This window comes from Schistocerca nitens, chromosome 1 (genome assembly GCF_023898315.1).
Source record: "Schistocerca nitens isolate TAMUIC-IGC-003100 chromosome 1, iqSchNite1.1, whole genome shotgun sequence".
In the NCBI taxonomy this organism is placed as follows: domain Eukaryota; kingdom Metazoa; phylum Arthropoda; class Insecta; order Orthoptera; family Acrididae; genus Schistocerca; species Schistocerca nitens.
In genome coordinates this window covers 458,806,186-458,819,943 of record NC_064614.1, presented here as the reverse complement: position 1 = coordinate 458,819,943, position 13,758 = coordinate 458,806,186, and the positions used below count along the sequence as shown (strand labels likewise).

General features: G+C 45.5%; 1 protein-coding gene across 1 annotated transcript in view; it reads right to left on the bottom strand.

Annotated features, from left to right (window-relative positions):
- The window catches only part of LOC126253539 (uncharacterized), a 606,491-nt gene that overhangs the window by 204,221 nt on the left and 388,512 nt on the right, over positions 1 to 13,758 (bottom strand). Inside the window, exons 86-90 of the mRNA XM_049954972.1 lie at positions 12,960 to 13,271; positions 7,648 to 7,974; positions 5,419 to 5,760; positions 2,455 to 2,763; positions 19 to 458 (exon numbers count right to left, since the gene is read on the bottom strand). Of these exons, the coding sequence (XP_049810929.1) occupies positions 19 to 458; positions 2,455 to 2,763; positions 5,419 to 5,760; positions 7,648 to 7,974; positions 12,960 to 13,271 (1,730 nt within the window). The remainder of the gene's footprint in view (positions 1 to 18; positions 459 to 2,454; positions 2,764 to 5,418; positions 5,761 to 7,647; positions 7,975 to 12,959; positions 13,272 to 13,758) is intronic.

The window sequence follows — 13,758 nt, the reverse complement described above, 5'->3', positions numbered from 1 at the left end:
GGTGGACCTCGAACGTACCTGGTAGTCGGGCAGGCAGGTGCACTCCCCTTGGCCGCTGCAGATGGCGTTAGGACCGCAAGGCGACGGACTGCACGGGTCGGTGACGGTGGCCTCGGTGCTGGGCGTGACCGGGATGGGGTCGCACCGCGAGAAGGGGTCACCGGTGAGTCCCGGCCCGCAAGTGCAGACGGGCACGTGGTTCTGGACCCTGCACTCGGCGCCGTGGCCGCACGAGCCGGGGCACGGGTCCTGGCAGCGCAGGCGCACGCACGCCAGCTGGCTGGGGCACTCGGAGCTGAGCACGCACTCGGGCCGGCAGTTGGGCGGCGAGCCGCGGTAGTCGGGCAGGCACGAGCAAGCGGGCACCCCGCCCACCATCTGGCACTGCGCGTTCGGCCCGCACGGCGACGGCGTGCACGACGGCGGCCGCGGCGTCACCGGCTGGTCCACCACTGGCGCTGCGAACACCACAAGCGGACCTCTCTCATCTAGATCTACAAGCGCTGTCCAGATAATGTCAGTGTTGAGCGTAAATGAGTGTGATGACAGCTTGTGTAGTTTCAGGGAGTCGGTACGTTGCTGATGGCGATGAGAGAATCGGGACGGTGAGACCCGGTACCGTCAGAAAGCCTGTTGAATATAACCAAAGGAAACTGCCGAGTGTGGCGTCACCATCTGACGGTCTAATCACAGTCAACAGTGCAGAGTACCCGCGCTGCGTGAGACACATAGGAGAGGTTTCGCGTGTAGCCCAGGATACTGATGCGAAGTCTGGTGAGCAGAAACAACACACCCCCACCTCCCTCTAACTTCGCTGGCCAAAAGTGGCGATGAAAATTTCTTCCAGCATCAGGATTCGAACCGGCTACCCCAGAGTCGAGTATCGTTGAATTAATGTACATTAGTGCTATCTGTCACGGAGTCGAGTAATTGGTATGTGACAAAGTTTGCGAGAACGCACAACGTAACTCTGCTTCAAAGTCACCACCGGCTCTGATGAATAGGACAGGCGTCATGAGCAAGAAAACCATATAATGTGTTGACGGTTAATGCAGTTTCACGAAAATTGTGAAAGCGTCTGTGATGAAGAATCTCTGGGTGGGCATCCCTCGTCCACGACTGCCTTCAGTAGCAGGAGGAGCAGCGCGTGAAGGACAACCGTCGCTTTAAGATTACAGAACAGAGTACTCATTGCTTGGAAATATCCGGCTGCAGGTTCTGTTAAAGCACCGTTCAGAAAAAAATGGTACAGTTTACTATGTTCTGGTGTTCTGATCCACTCAGCCACATAACTGCTCTCTGCACGTCAAAGTTGCAACAGGCGTTCCACTGGGAACCGTTTGTCGCTGCATTGTACAGTTCTGTCGTTATTCCCACACATTACATCTACCGTACATCTGAAGAAGTTACTGTCCGGAACATTTAAGCAAAACTGGAGAGGTTGTCACACTACAGTTCCAATCCCAGTAAGCAGACTGGTATGGTACTAGAATCCGAAAGTTGATACCAAGGTAATGAGAAATATCTTAGCTATTGCTGGATCCGTTCCAGTGATGCTTTCCAGATGATTATGTTTCCATTCTGTTTAGGGCTGTAGCAAAACGTACTTTCTGTATAACCGTGGTATTAACTCGCAGGACAGATTAATTATATTAAGGCAATACAGCAACTCATTCATAGTGGGGCCCAAAACTTTCATCATCGGCTGTGGAATGTTCAGTAAGACACAGATCCGTTACTAGAATTCCCCTTCGCCAATGAACTGTCGCGTAAGCTACTGGACACCAAGAAAGCTTCTAAGATAGAAACAAGTAACTCAAATGTACAAATAGCTATCTGAAAGCCTACTTAGAATCTGGAAGTACTATGCATCTTTTTGGAATATCTATGAAAGATCCCTACAAATGTTCCGAGTAAGATATCTGTAAGCACTACATATGATTATCAATAAAAAAAGGGATAAGTCGACGAGCAGGTACAGAGGACCACTCGGTGTTAACCGGCCACTATGTCATTCTCCGCGAAGTCGCGTCATATCGATGCGGTATGGAGGGGCATGAAACCAGCACACCATTCTCCCAGCCATTGTCAATTTTCCATATCTTTTTGTTCCTACTTCTCATTCAAGGATCTCCTCAGTTGGGCTCACGAGGCCTCGTGCATCCCATTTCTTGGTAGTATTAGAAACTGAACCCAGTCCCTTTCTTGGCAGTCGGACGCAGCGATCGCTCAACCATGGAGGTTGACACATGAGTTTCCGTAAACAAAGAAAACGGTATTCAGCTCATTTGCGACTATTTTGTCCAAGTCAGTTGTATTAGTGTCCCTTATTCTCCTTCAAATGTCACCATGAGTATAAGGCGACGGCAGTTCATAGTGTTTATTAGCAACGAGGAGGGTATGACAGATGATAAAAAACAGCTGTGTCAGTAGAGAGAGTATGGGGAGACTTACGTAGACGCGTGCACCTGGAGAATGGGTCCCCGGTGGTGCCCTGCGGACAGGCGCAGATGGGGCTGTGGTTGCGTGCGCTGCAGCGGGCGCCCACGCCGCACGTGTTGGGGCACGGGTCGGCGCACTTGTTGTTGATGCAGGCTCGGTCATCCGGACACTCGGAGCTGACGACGCATTCGGGCCGGCAGTTGGGCGGGGCACCGATGTAGCCCGCCAGGCACGAGCACACCGCCTGCTCGTTCACCACGCGGCACACGCCGTTCGGCCCGCACGGGCTGGGCGCGCACGGGTCCACCACCGTCGGCCGAGCTGTGCCGCAACAACATACGTACGTCACTCACGAGTGAAATGAGATTTACATTGCTCTTCATACCAACACACACACACACACACACGCACACACGCACACACACACACACACACATATATATATATATATATATATATATATATATATATATATATATATATATACGGACGATAACAAAGCTTTCAGGCACGTTAGTGTGTTATGAAAACAGAAAACTCTAGAGTTTCAGCAGTTTCAGTGATTTCGAAATAGGTTTGTGTGGTGGTCAATACTAAAACCATAAGTTACAATATTCTGACTGTCAGCCTACTTATTCACAGTTTCAGCATTTTAGCTAGAACAATGTCAACTATAATAAGCAGTTGTGGCACAACGGTCAGTTCCGGTGCCACCAGAAAATGTTTCTCGGAGGTAAGCGCCAGGACAAGACGGGAAATGCAAAAGAAGGGGAAAGAAGCAAGGTCAGAGTCTGACATTAACGTCACTGCAACGGAGGCACAGGCTTAGTTGAAGAAGGGTGGAAAGGTATGTCCCCTAAGCAATCATCTTGCCATTCGCCTTGGGTGGCTCAGAGGAATTAACGTAAGCTAAATCAAGAAGGCCAAGTTGTAAGCCCGCTTCCCCACGACAAAAGAAATGCACCATGCTGTTCGGTTGCAAATTAAGAGAATCACGCCCATTCTATAAGGAGACCAAATACAGTAAACACATCTGTAATCATTAAACTAACAGGTTATAATAAAATTACAACAGACAAATATTGCTGTGAATGCAGTAAAGTTTATGGTTGATTCCCTTCAAATTCATTAATTCCATTCAAATGATAAAAACATGTTGAAAAAGTATAATTACACAAGTATCACTATTGTTCGCTACTTGCTCTTCGTTTGAATTAAGTCTGTGATTATCCTGTGCTACTGCAACTGCAAGCCAAAAACCGTTACTTCTTCATAGACGAAAAATGAATGTTTCACAAGTAAGTGAACCGATCTAATCATCTCGCTGCGGTATCCGGATCTCGAAAGAGCAAGGAAAAACAGTAAACTGTGTGCTGAAAGAAGAAACTTTCATACGGTAGTCGGATTTGCAGGTGAGATTGATTGTAAATATTTTACAATATTTCAATCAGTTTCTTCCGTACTGGCTTCTGACGAAAAGGAAGTCTTACTTCTAGAAAGAAACTTCTCAATCCGAACACTAACGCTCGGTCAAACAGACTTTTGTGACACGGTATAAATGTTATCTCGCTGATTACGGATTTATTGTCAGGAGCCATAATTGGTCGCGTTCAATCGTCAGGGAGTCGTGATATGTCTTACATCTCTAGGACAGAAGGACAGATATAGATGTCATTTTCTATCCAGAGAAGCATGATGAGGGAAGCCTCAAGCATGGAGAAAAGTCATAAACCAAAAACAAATAGTACCCGTGCTGATTTATAAAAGAACAGATATGCTCACGTTCCTTCCAGAGATCTTAAGTAACTTGGCCCTGAAGAACGCTGAATAAATAAAATATCTTTAACATATTTTCATCTGAAAATTAATAACAAACTTGTCACGAATATATCAATGTACATGCCCTGAAGCGCGTAAGTTATTAGGTTGCTGTAGCCGCGCATAATCATCAGACCACATTACTCCACTAGAGATGTGTAAAGGTCAGATTTGACGTGAATACTTATATTATTTGATGTTATTAATATATATGTATGTCATTTGGTTCTGATCAGAAACTCGTTGATATAACAGTAAAGGACGGAAGATTGGGATTTAATGTCTCATCGACAGCGCGGCCACTAAAGACGAAGCACAAGTTCGGTTTACGGAAGTACTGAGATGTAAATAAGCCGTGTTGTTGTCACAGGAACCTTTTCGGCAGTTGCCTGCAGCGATTTAATACGGCAGAAGGAGTTGTACATCACTAGATGCCTTAGACGCCTTTTAAATTGTAGGCCTATTTTATCAGCAGCTGAACGTTTTATGGCTAATAATAAGCTGTCGACAAAATGTGTTTCTGAATAATGGAAACCCTTGTGGACCAAAGTATGTAAATAAATAAATGTTACGTGGCTAGGATCTGTTTGAGATCACTTTAGTTGCTTATAGTATGAAAGTGTTTCTCATTTGGCCTCACGAAGCTGAGCTGAGCACATCCCACCCTTCCCTCTACAAAAAATGTGAAGCGGTTACCGAAATCGAACACGGGACTCCGCGTTAGTAGGTAGCGGCGCTGTCTACTAGAGAACGAAGGTGGCCAGCAATGTAAAGTGACTATAAATCTTTATTTAGATTACTATTATTTCCAGGGTGCATTGGATGAAGTGCGCATTGATGAGAAAATGAGTTTCATTATTTATGACTAACTTAATTAAAAATAATTACACTGGGAAGCAGTAGTAAGTAGTTTCCTGAACAGGCCCCAAGAGGCTCTTGAGGTCACACGACAAATAATTTGTTTTGTATTTCGAATCGCTAAACGTTAGACTGTTCGATGAATTACCCCAAAATACGGTCCCATATGACAATTTGGAATGAAAGTAGGCGAAGTATGCCAGATTTTGTATTTTTATATCACCTACGTGTGACGTGACCCGCATATAGGAAGGCAGAAGAGGTAACTGGAAGACGAAAAGGTGGTAGACTTGAACTCACTGGTGACTTGCACACGGCGGCAAGAGAAGAATGGGTCTCCGGTGAAGTCGGGCGGGCAGTTGCAGACGGGTACGTGGTTGGCGACGGTGCAGACGGCTCCGACCCCGCAGGTGTTGGGGCAAGGGTCGGCGCAGCGGTAGGCGACGCAGGCCAGCTGCGGCGCGCAGTCGCTGGACGCCTCGCACTCGCGCCGGCAGCCGCGCGCGCCGTCCTTGGCGTACGGGTCTCCCTGGTAGCCGGGCAGGCACGAGCACGCGCCGGCGCCGCCGCGCTCGCGGCACTCGGCGTTCGGCCCGCACGGCGACGGCTGGCACGGCGTCGACGCAGGCGTGCGCTCCGTCGCTGTCAACGGAGAAACGCGCTCGTACCCAGTCCCAACCATCTCAACAATTCTTCACTTCCACCACACTCAACGCGTCTTCTGAACGGACAGGGGAAACATTGCTAACATGTAGCGAGAGGGGTATATGCCAACGGCTAAGACAAACTAAGAATACACACGCACGCACACACACACCTTGTACGTCAATGTTTGTTCTTATCACGCCAATTGAAATTATGCAATTCTACAGAAATATGTGACAATCGGTAGATTTTTAACAATAAATGGAACTATTTTCGTCACTTGCGAACAGCATGGTCAAACAAGTAGCTCTCACTCGTCTCTGCAGAATGTGCATGCTGGGCTTAGACTTACAAATTAAGATCCGGCAGGATATATCAGCGCTGGCACAGCAGTAGTGAAACGAATTTTTCATTGTTGATATGCCCAGAGTAGCTTTGTCAGCATACCCATATTTTACCGATTGACTTTTATTACCTGAGTTAATATGTCCTTAGAAAATTATATGAGTACGCGAGTCCTCGAAAAATATTGTACTGTGTTCAGAATCAGTTTGCATCATGAACCCTGCTCTCAGCTACAGATCTAAGCAACGTAATGAATATGGTCGACCACGTTTGGTTCTTAATAATAGTGCTTCGTGCCTACGGCTCCAACTTTAAAAGCGACATACTGTTATGCATTGCAAGCTCGTTGCAACGACATGAATGTCACAACCTGCATGAGAGTTCGAAGAAATTAAAGACCAATCGGGTCTTTTTGTACTTCTTATACGGTACTTTTAGAAAATTATGAACATACAACTTGAGTTAACTTGTTTATACCTTTAACAAATTACTCGTGTAAGAGAATAAACGAGCACAGAAACTGGAATTTCGAAATCAACACCGCTATTTGAATACATACTGTCGTCAACACTACTGCTTTAAATTTTGGAAAGAATAAACAGTTGGACAAAGCCTAGACAAATCTTAGTTTACGACATTCTGGCTCACTTGCCAAGAATCATAACGAATTTTTGCTAACCATATCGCAGAGCATATGTTTATATGGTGACGAATTACAATCGAAATCTCTCGCAATGAGACTGACACCATAGCGTCGAAAGCTGCCACGTTTACCACAACACTGTAGACACCGATAGCGCAACTGTGGCGAAGGCATCAACGTACAAATTTACGTTTGCTGGCAAAGGGTGACCTAGCGGCCGACGTTGGATCCCTAACTTCGAAGCTATTGAGCTGGATGACTTTCCCGGACATGGATTCCCACACACCCGCTACAACGCCTCGAAGTCTGTCGGTATCGTTTAGAAGCGAAAACGTCTGTACGGTTGTTACAGTGATGGTAGAACTGTCTTCTGTGATAAAATACCGTCAGATTTGAATAGAAAATAACTACGAGACTAATAATTCATAAATAATAGTTGAGCCCACAAAGGACAGGTCATGTCTGTACATGTTTGTCCAGCAGTATTTGTTTTGCCTGTGACATCAACGTACCAGCTTAGGCTCAAGCGTTTGGTTATTACAAATTAGTTTTGTCTAGAGTTATAAATTGCTGTATCGTGGAAAGACGTTTAGCTGGAACATTGATTCGGGTCTTATTGTGAAGAATAACTAACAGACACTTCCGCTGCTGTTGGTCTTCATGTCGAATACACAACACAAATCTTTGCATTCACTGGTGACACTAATTGTTTGTCAGATGCATATAGGGTTAAGAAAGTCAAGAAGAAGAGACAGAAAGTGAAGATGGAAGACAATGTAGACACTCAATGCAATTAGAAGACCGACAACAACTGGAAGCCTGTAGTGCACTCGTGTATGGAGGCGATAATGGTGAAGGGTGGGTAAGGGAGCTAAGGCTGCGGGGTGGAGCCTTACATGGCGGGGCGAGCACGCAGTTGGTGTTGGGGTCGCCGTGGTAGTCCTGCGGGCAGGTGCAGACGGCGCGGTGGTTGGCGGCCACGCACATGGCGAGGAAGCCGCACGCGCCTCGGCACGGGTCGACGCAGCGCAGGTCACGGCACGCCCTGTTGCCGGGGCAGTCGCCGTCAGAGGAGCACTCGGGCCGGCAGTTGGGGGCTCGCCCCACGTAGTTGGGCAGGCAGGAGCACGCGGGCTGCGAGCCCACGGCGCGGCACTGCGAGTTGGGTCCGCACGGCGACGGCGAGCAAGGGTCCCTCGGCGGCGCGGGGGGCGTCACGGGCTCTGTAAGGGACGCGAGCGTGCGGCGGCTCAGCCGGCGTGGCGGCACACGGGGCTTCCTGAGAGCACTAGCTGCTTCCACCAGACAACCTTCCCAGATGGCTTCTCCTCTATGTCCCGCCTCGCTCTGGCATTTGCAAGAACTGTGTCAATTTTGATATGACGAGAAAGTGGTTACTGCAGAGGTTGCTTCCTCCCTATCTCCGTATGCCCCCCGACTACAATTTGAATGACATATTCTATAAAAATACTGTCACTATCATTTTGTATAGGGCAATCAAATGAAAACGAGACACGTGGAGAAAAGTAAGTAAACTGCTTGCTATTTCAAAAATAATCGCCACACTATTAATACTTGTATCCCATTGTGAGACAAGACAGTCAGTGCCTTCATGGAAAAATGTTTGCGGCTGCCTACGAAACCATCACTGTACCCAAGCGAGCACCACTTCGTTAGAAGCAAATCGACAGTCAGAAATATCTTTCTTCAGTGTGGCAAATCGCACGGCGAAGGATCGTGACTGTATGGAGGCTGTGTAAGGGCTTCCCAGCGAAACTTTTGTAGTATAGCGGAAAAACAGCCACGCCAGTGTCGGGAAGGTCGTAATAACATTTTTCTTTGACTGCAAAGGCTCATTGCTCATTGACTTTCTAGACATGACGCCACAATTAAGGTACAGCGGTACAGGGACACTGCAAAAATTGAAGCGCGCCATCAAGTCCAGACGCTCAGGAATGTTGACGGACAGCATCATTCTGTTGTAGGACAATGCTCGCCCACATGTAACCAAGGTTGTTTCGAACACGCTGCACAAGTTTCATTGGGAACCCTTACACATCCTCCAGACAGTCTAAAGCTCTTTCCGTGCGATTTCCACATTTTTGGAGCCTTAAAGAAAGACATTCGTGGTCGCCGATTTGCTTCCGGACGAAGAGGTGCACGCCTGTAGACGATCATGATTCCGTAGGCAATCGCGAATATTTTTCCTTGAAATCATCGACCGTCTTGTCTCACAGTGGGATAAATGTATTAACAGTTACGGCGCTTACATTTGAAATAAAACAGTTTACTTACTTTCTTCCGTCTATACCGTCTTCATTTCACTGCCCCATATAAACATTGTTTTCGTCAGAATAGCAATTTATACGATACAAATTCAGCGTTATAACTTTTTCGGAGGTCTGTCAATAAATAATGGAGTACATAGACACTGAATACGAGGATATTTTGTGCGCTTCCTGTGGCCGTTAGAGCGGCCTACAAACCAAAATTTGAAGCCAATCTTTGCGCGGAAACTAGTGCTACTGAGACTTTTGGGTGTTACGTCATTAAAATGGCCGCAAAACAGCAGAAAAATCCCAATATTCAATTTATATTTACTATGTAATATTTTGCAGATCATCAAAAATGTCGTATCACAGACTTTGTCTGATGCAGATCTGCCGTGCAGAGTAGACGCGCGGTCTCAGGCGCCTTGTCACGGTTGCGTGGCTCCCCCCGTCGGAGGTTCGAGTCCTCCCTCGGGCATGGGTGTGTATATGTGTGTGTGTGTGTGTGTGTGTGTTGTCCTTAGCGTAAGTTTGATTAAGAACTGTGTAAGCTTAGGGACTGATGACTTCATCAGCTTTGTTCCATAGGATCTCACCAGAACTTTCCAGAATTTGACACAGATCCTGCTTTTCTGGCACAAAAGTATCGTAGTACCATTTAAGAGATGCCTGTTCCGGACTACAGTTTGGCAACATGCCATCTAACTGATTTTCAGCAGTGTAAGTAGATAGACTTTTTGGAACAAATTGCCTCTCTCTGCACCATTTTCTTGTCACATCAAAATTAGCCTAGTTACTGCAGATAGAAGAGTCAAGTGGTACACCTTTATATACCGCATGTCCTTCTTAAAAGATGAAAAGTACCTTTTCTAAAGATATTCACATTCCCCCTCCCTTGAGGTGTAGACAGAGTCAGCCAAATAAAGACTCTTCATTGGGTGTTTATTGTGTGGTCGTGTACCAACGGAAAACGTTGTTTTGGTTATAATTACAAACACAACTTTGTCTGACTTGAAATTTAATCTGTCCAATAAATAGAGTAATCTCAAATTAGTCTGATGCCATACTCAGGTTAGAGACTTTTATTGGAGGTGACAGCAAAACACAAGGAATAATAAATGTCTTAACATACCCTTTAAACAGCAGTCTGATGGAACTATGAAAAGACAGCACCGAAGGATACAGCGATAGTACACAATTGCTACAGATGACACTGATTATTTAGCGTGTTTTGCTGTCATCACCAATAACTTTCCTGATCTGAAAATAGCATTACAATAATATGAGACTCATGTATAGATCTATTAAATTACAAATTATACAGACTGAGTAACTCATTCCGCAGTACATTATGCGCTGTTTCGAGACTTCCTAATGGATTAGAACTGCTGAACTGAGTAAAAGTGTTTTTGTTGTGAATATTAGAACAATCAGAAAAGTACCGATTTCCTGAAAGTTGTCCTTTCTGTATGACAAATATTTTCCGTTCCTTCTGCCGGATAATACAATTACCTACTACGCGATACTAAAGTAGCTAATCAGTGACCGATAATCATCTTCTCAAAAATAACTTCACATGGAGGCACGGATTTTTGAAGAATACATATACCGTCGAGTACGTGTCTGTGTTAGGTAGGAAAACCTAAGAAATTTATGTGACTAGAAGAGGCCTGATGACGTATCAATTCTTTCTTATCGTGCAAGCAGCATTGAATGGTGGAAGCATGGCTTTTGCTCACAAGGCAGCTTCGACAGAGAAACAAGAATGCTTGAAAACAGAGGAAAGAAAACAGAGAAACAAAAAAGTAGTATTGTCTTGTCTAGACAGCATAACAGTGGAAAGGATTCCTGTGGTATTTTTCTTGTTCTTCGTGGCAAGATTGTATAATATACCTTCATCTTTTTTGTTTTTTTTATTTATTTGTTTAATTTGGTACTGTACCTTTTGGTTAAGGGTAGAACTACAACTTTAAATCGACCGCCACAAGATATACATGTATTTCAATAATTGGGGTGTGATCAGACGCAGAACATTTGCTAGAAAGTATGGCAATGTGTAATTCGCCTGCTTTCTTTTGTACATTCATTTTCAAATGTTAGAGTAGTAAATACGTGGGGTGGAATTGTGAAAACGTCACGCTCATCGTATGGACACCATATAAAAATTGTTGCTAAACCGGTGCATTTATTTGATTTTGGTATGGGGGAATTCCACTATGAGAATAGGTTATTAGCAGCTAGTGGATTCTAACTCCCAGACCATCATTTCGAGTGAAGTAAGGCTCCAGTGGGAGCATGTCAGCAATGATTCTGTAACTTATGATTTGATTATGTTGAAAGTGTGTATACATGTAATTAATCAATTCTTTACCGTCACACTTTTCTTTGCCACATCAGTGTACTAAAGCTAAGGAAAGCTAACTAGAGAAAGCATCCTTCCTTATCAGTGTTGTGCAACGTTTGAATAACACTGAACAGTGGCTGCCAGTATTTCGTCCACGACAATACTGTCCAAATGCTTCAGTCCTTGAACTGTATATATTTATATACAGAATGAAACAGACCTCCAAGGACAAAATTGCTTGGGTTGTCGAGGGATATTTACCGAGTATTTTGATGCAATGTACCCATTGTCTCCCGTGGCACGTTACAGAGTAATTACATATTGTTTAATTTCTTAGCCCTTATGCTGCTGTTGCATTTAAAATATCTGCACAACAGTGAAAATGCCGTCGATGTGCTCTGTGTGCCTCGTTTGGAGACAAACTTGTTCCATTTACTCACGGATCGTGCTATTGACAACAACAATTCCCACTTAACTCTTGGCTCTCAAGCTTGAGTTCACTACTGCGCGGTCCAGTGTCGGAATGGTTTTCCTGGAGTGTTAGTTGTACGTTAATAGCGATACACAAGTGCCGATAGGCTTACTCACGAAGCATCGGCCTATGTGCATCTCGTCTATGGGTTCATTGAATGCAGTGAAAAAACGGCACGAAGACGATATGCTCAGCTGTTCCCAGAACGACGTCAACAACATAACAGTAGTTTGCCATCTGTAAATAGGCGTCCGCGAGTAACCATATTCTATCGAGTTATTACGTTTTGTCGATTGGATATTACAAATTTGTGGCTGTTGGGGAAAGCATTTTCACAGAAACGAAGATAATTCTGGCAATAAATAAAAAAAAAGTCATAATTATATTATTACTTTATAACGAGCCACCAGAGACACGGGGTCCCCGTATCAAAATGCTCAGTAAATATCTCTGAACAACCTCCGAAATGTTGTCCGTGGAGTTCTGATTCAGTCTGTATATTTCTATACAGAATAACTCATTGACCGGAGAAATCGATGTCACTAAATTAGGTTCCTATTTTCCATAAGAATCCCCATAACATTCTCATCCGTTCGGGCCCCTTTGACATTACTGCATGGAGGAAGCATGATAGCTTCCTATATTCATATCAACATTACACCGTTTTATCTCGCAATAGGTGCAAATTATGAGGTCTTTAAATCAACATGACAGTCATTTTATCACGGTTTCTAACACATATCGCGAACGTGTTGATTCAGGTGAAGGTTTGTACATAAACTTCTGGTATACTGTGTTACAGTATACTCCCTTTGGCATCAACTGTGAAAGAATTTTATTAAATAGGATATTCCACTATGTACGAGGAAAGTTTATTTAGGGAACGTTAGCAACCGTGGGTTATTTGAAAGATATTCTAGTTATAACCAACAGAAATCACGTGCACCAAAAGCGTGTTTTGAAGTATCAGGATGCGCTCTAGACAAGACTGAAGGTAAGAGTAATATACATGTAATACAAGGAATGAGACAGCTAATAAAATTGCCACACTAGACAGATAATTGAAGTGAGAACAATGTAAATTCAGGACAGAGACACAGAAGAAGAAGGAGGTCGGCTTACGCTCTTTGACGCAGCGGGAGAAGGGGTCTCCAGTGTACCCCGGCGGGCACGAGCAGATGGGGTTGTGGTTGACTACCTGGCAGCGCGCGGCCCTGCCGCAGGTGCCGGGGCACGGGTCTACGCACTTCTGGCGCGAGCACGCTCTGTTCTGCGGGCACTCGGAGCTCACGAGGCACTCGGGCCGACAGTTGGGCGGCGCGCCCACGAAGCCGGTGCTGCACGAGCAGACGGCGTGTCCGTCCGTGACGCGGCACACGCTGTTGGGCCCGCACGGCGACGGCTCGCACGGGTTGCGCGGCTTCTCCTGCACGGCTGTAGGGCGCAGCGGTCAGTCGCGGCTAGCTGCCGCCCGGGACGGGCAGGCCGTGGAGGGGAGGGGGTGGGGGTGGGGTGCGTCCCCGGCTCAGCAGGTCCTGTAGCCCAAACCAGCTCCTACTCTGATGCTCTGCTCTACCGACAGGTGTCTTGTGATGAATACAGGTAACTCGACTAAAGGTGTAACTAGCATTAATTGAATGATGACAACGTCGAAACATTCCTTTTCGCAACGTGTCGTGTTGACAGTGTATTCTGTAACAACAAATAGACTGCTGCTCGATAATGCTGTCCTGTTGAACCACTACTGTCTTCACAAGTTGTCATCAGGTGATAATAAGCACAGTAACGAGGAACGGTACATCAGTACACACTGTGACATATCTGGAAAAATCCGATGACGACTACTGGTGGCTACTACCAGTGAACGATATAAAACGTTTTTTGTGATTGTGTCGAAGAAAAGTTAAGTGCGGTGTATCTC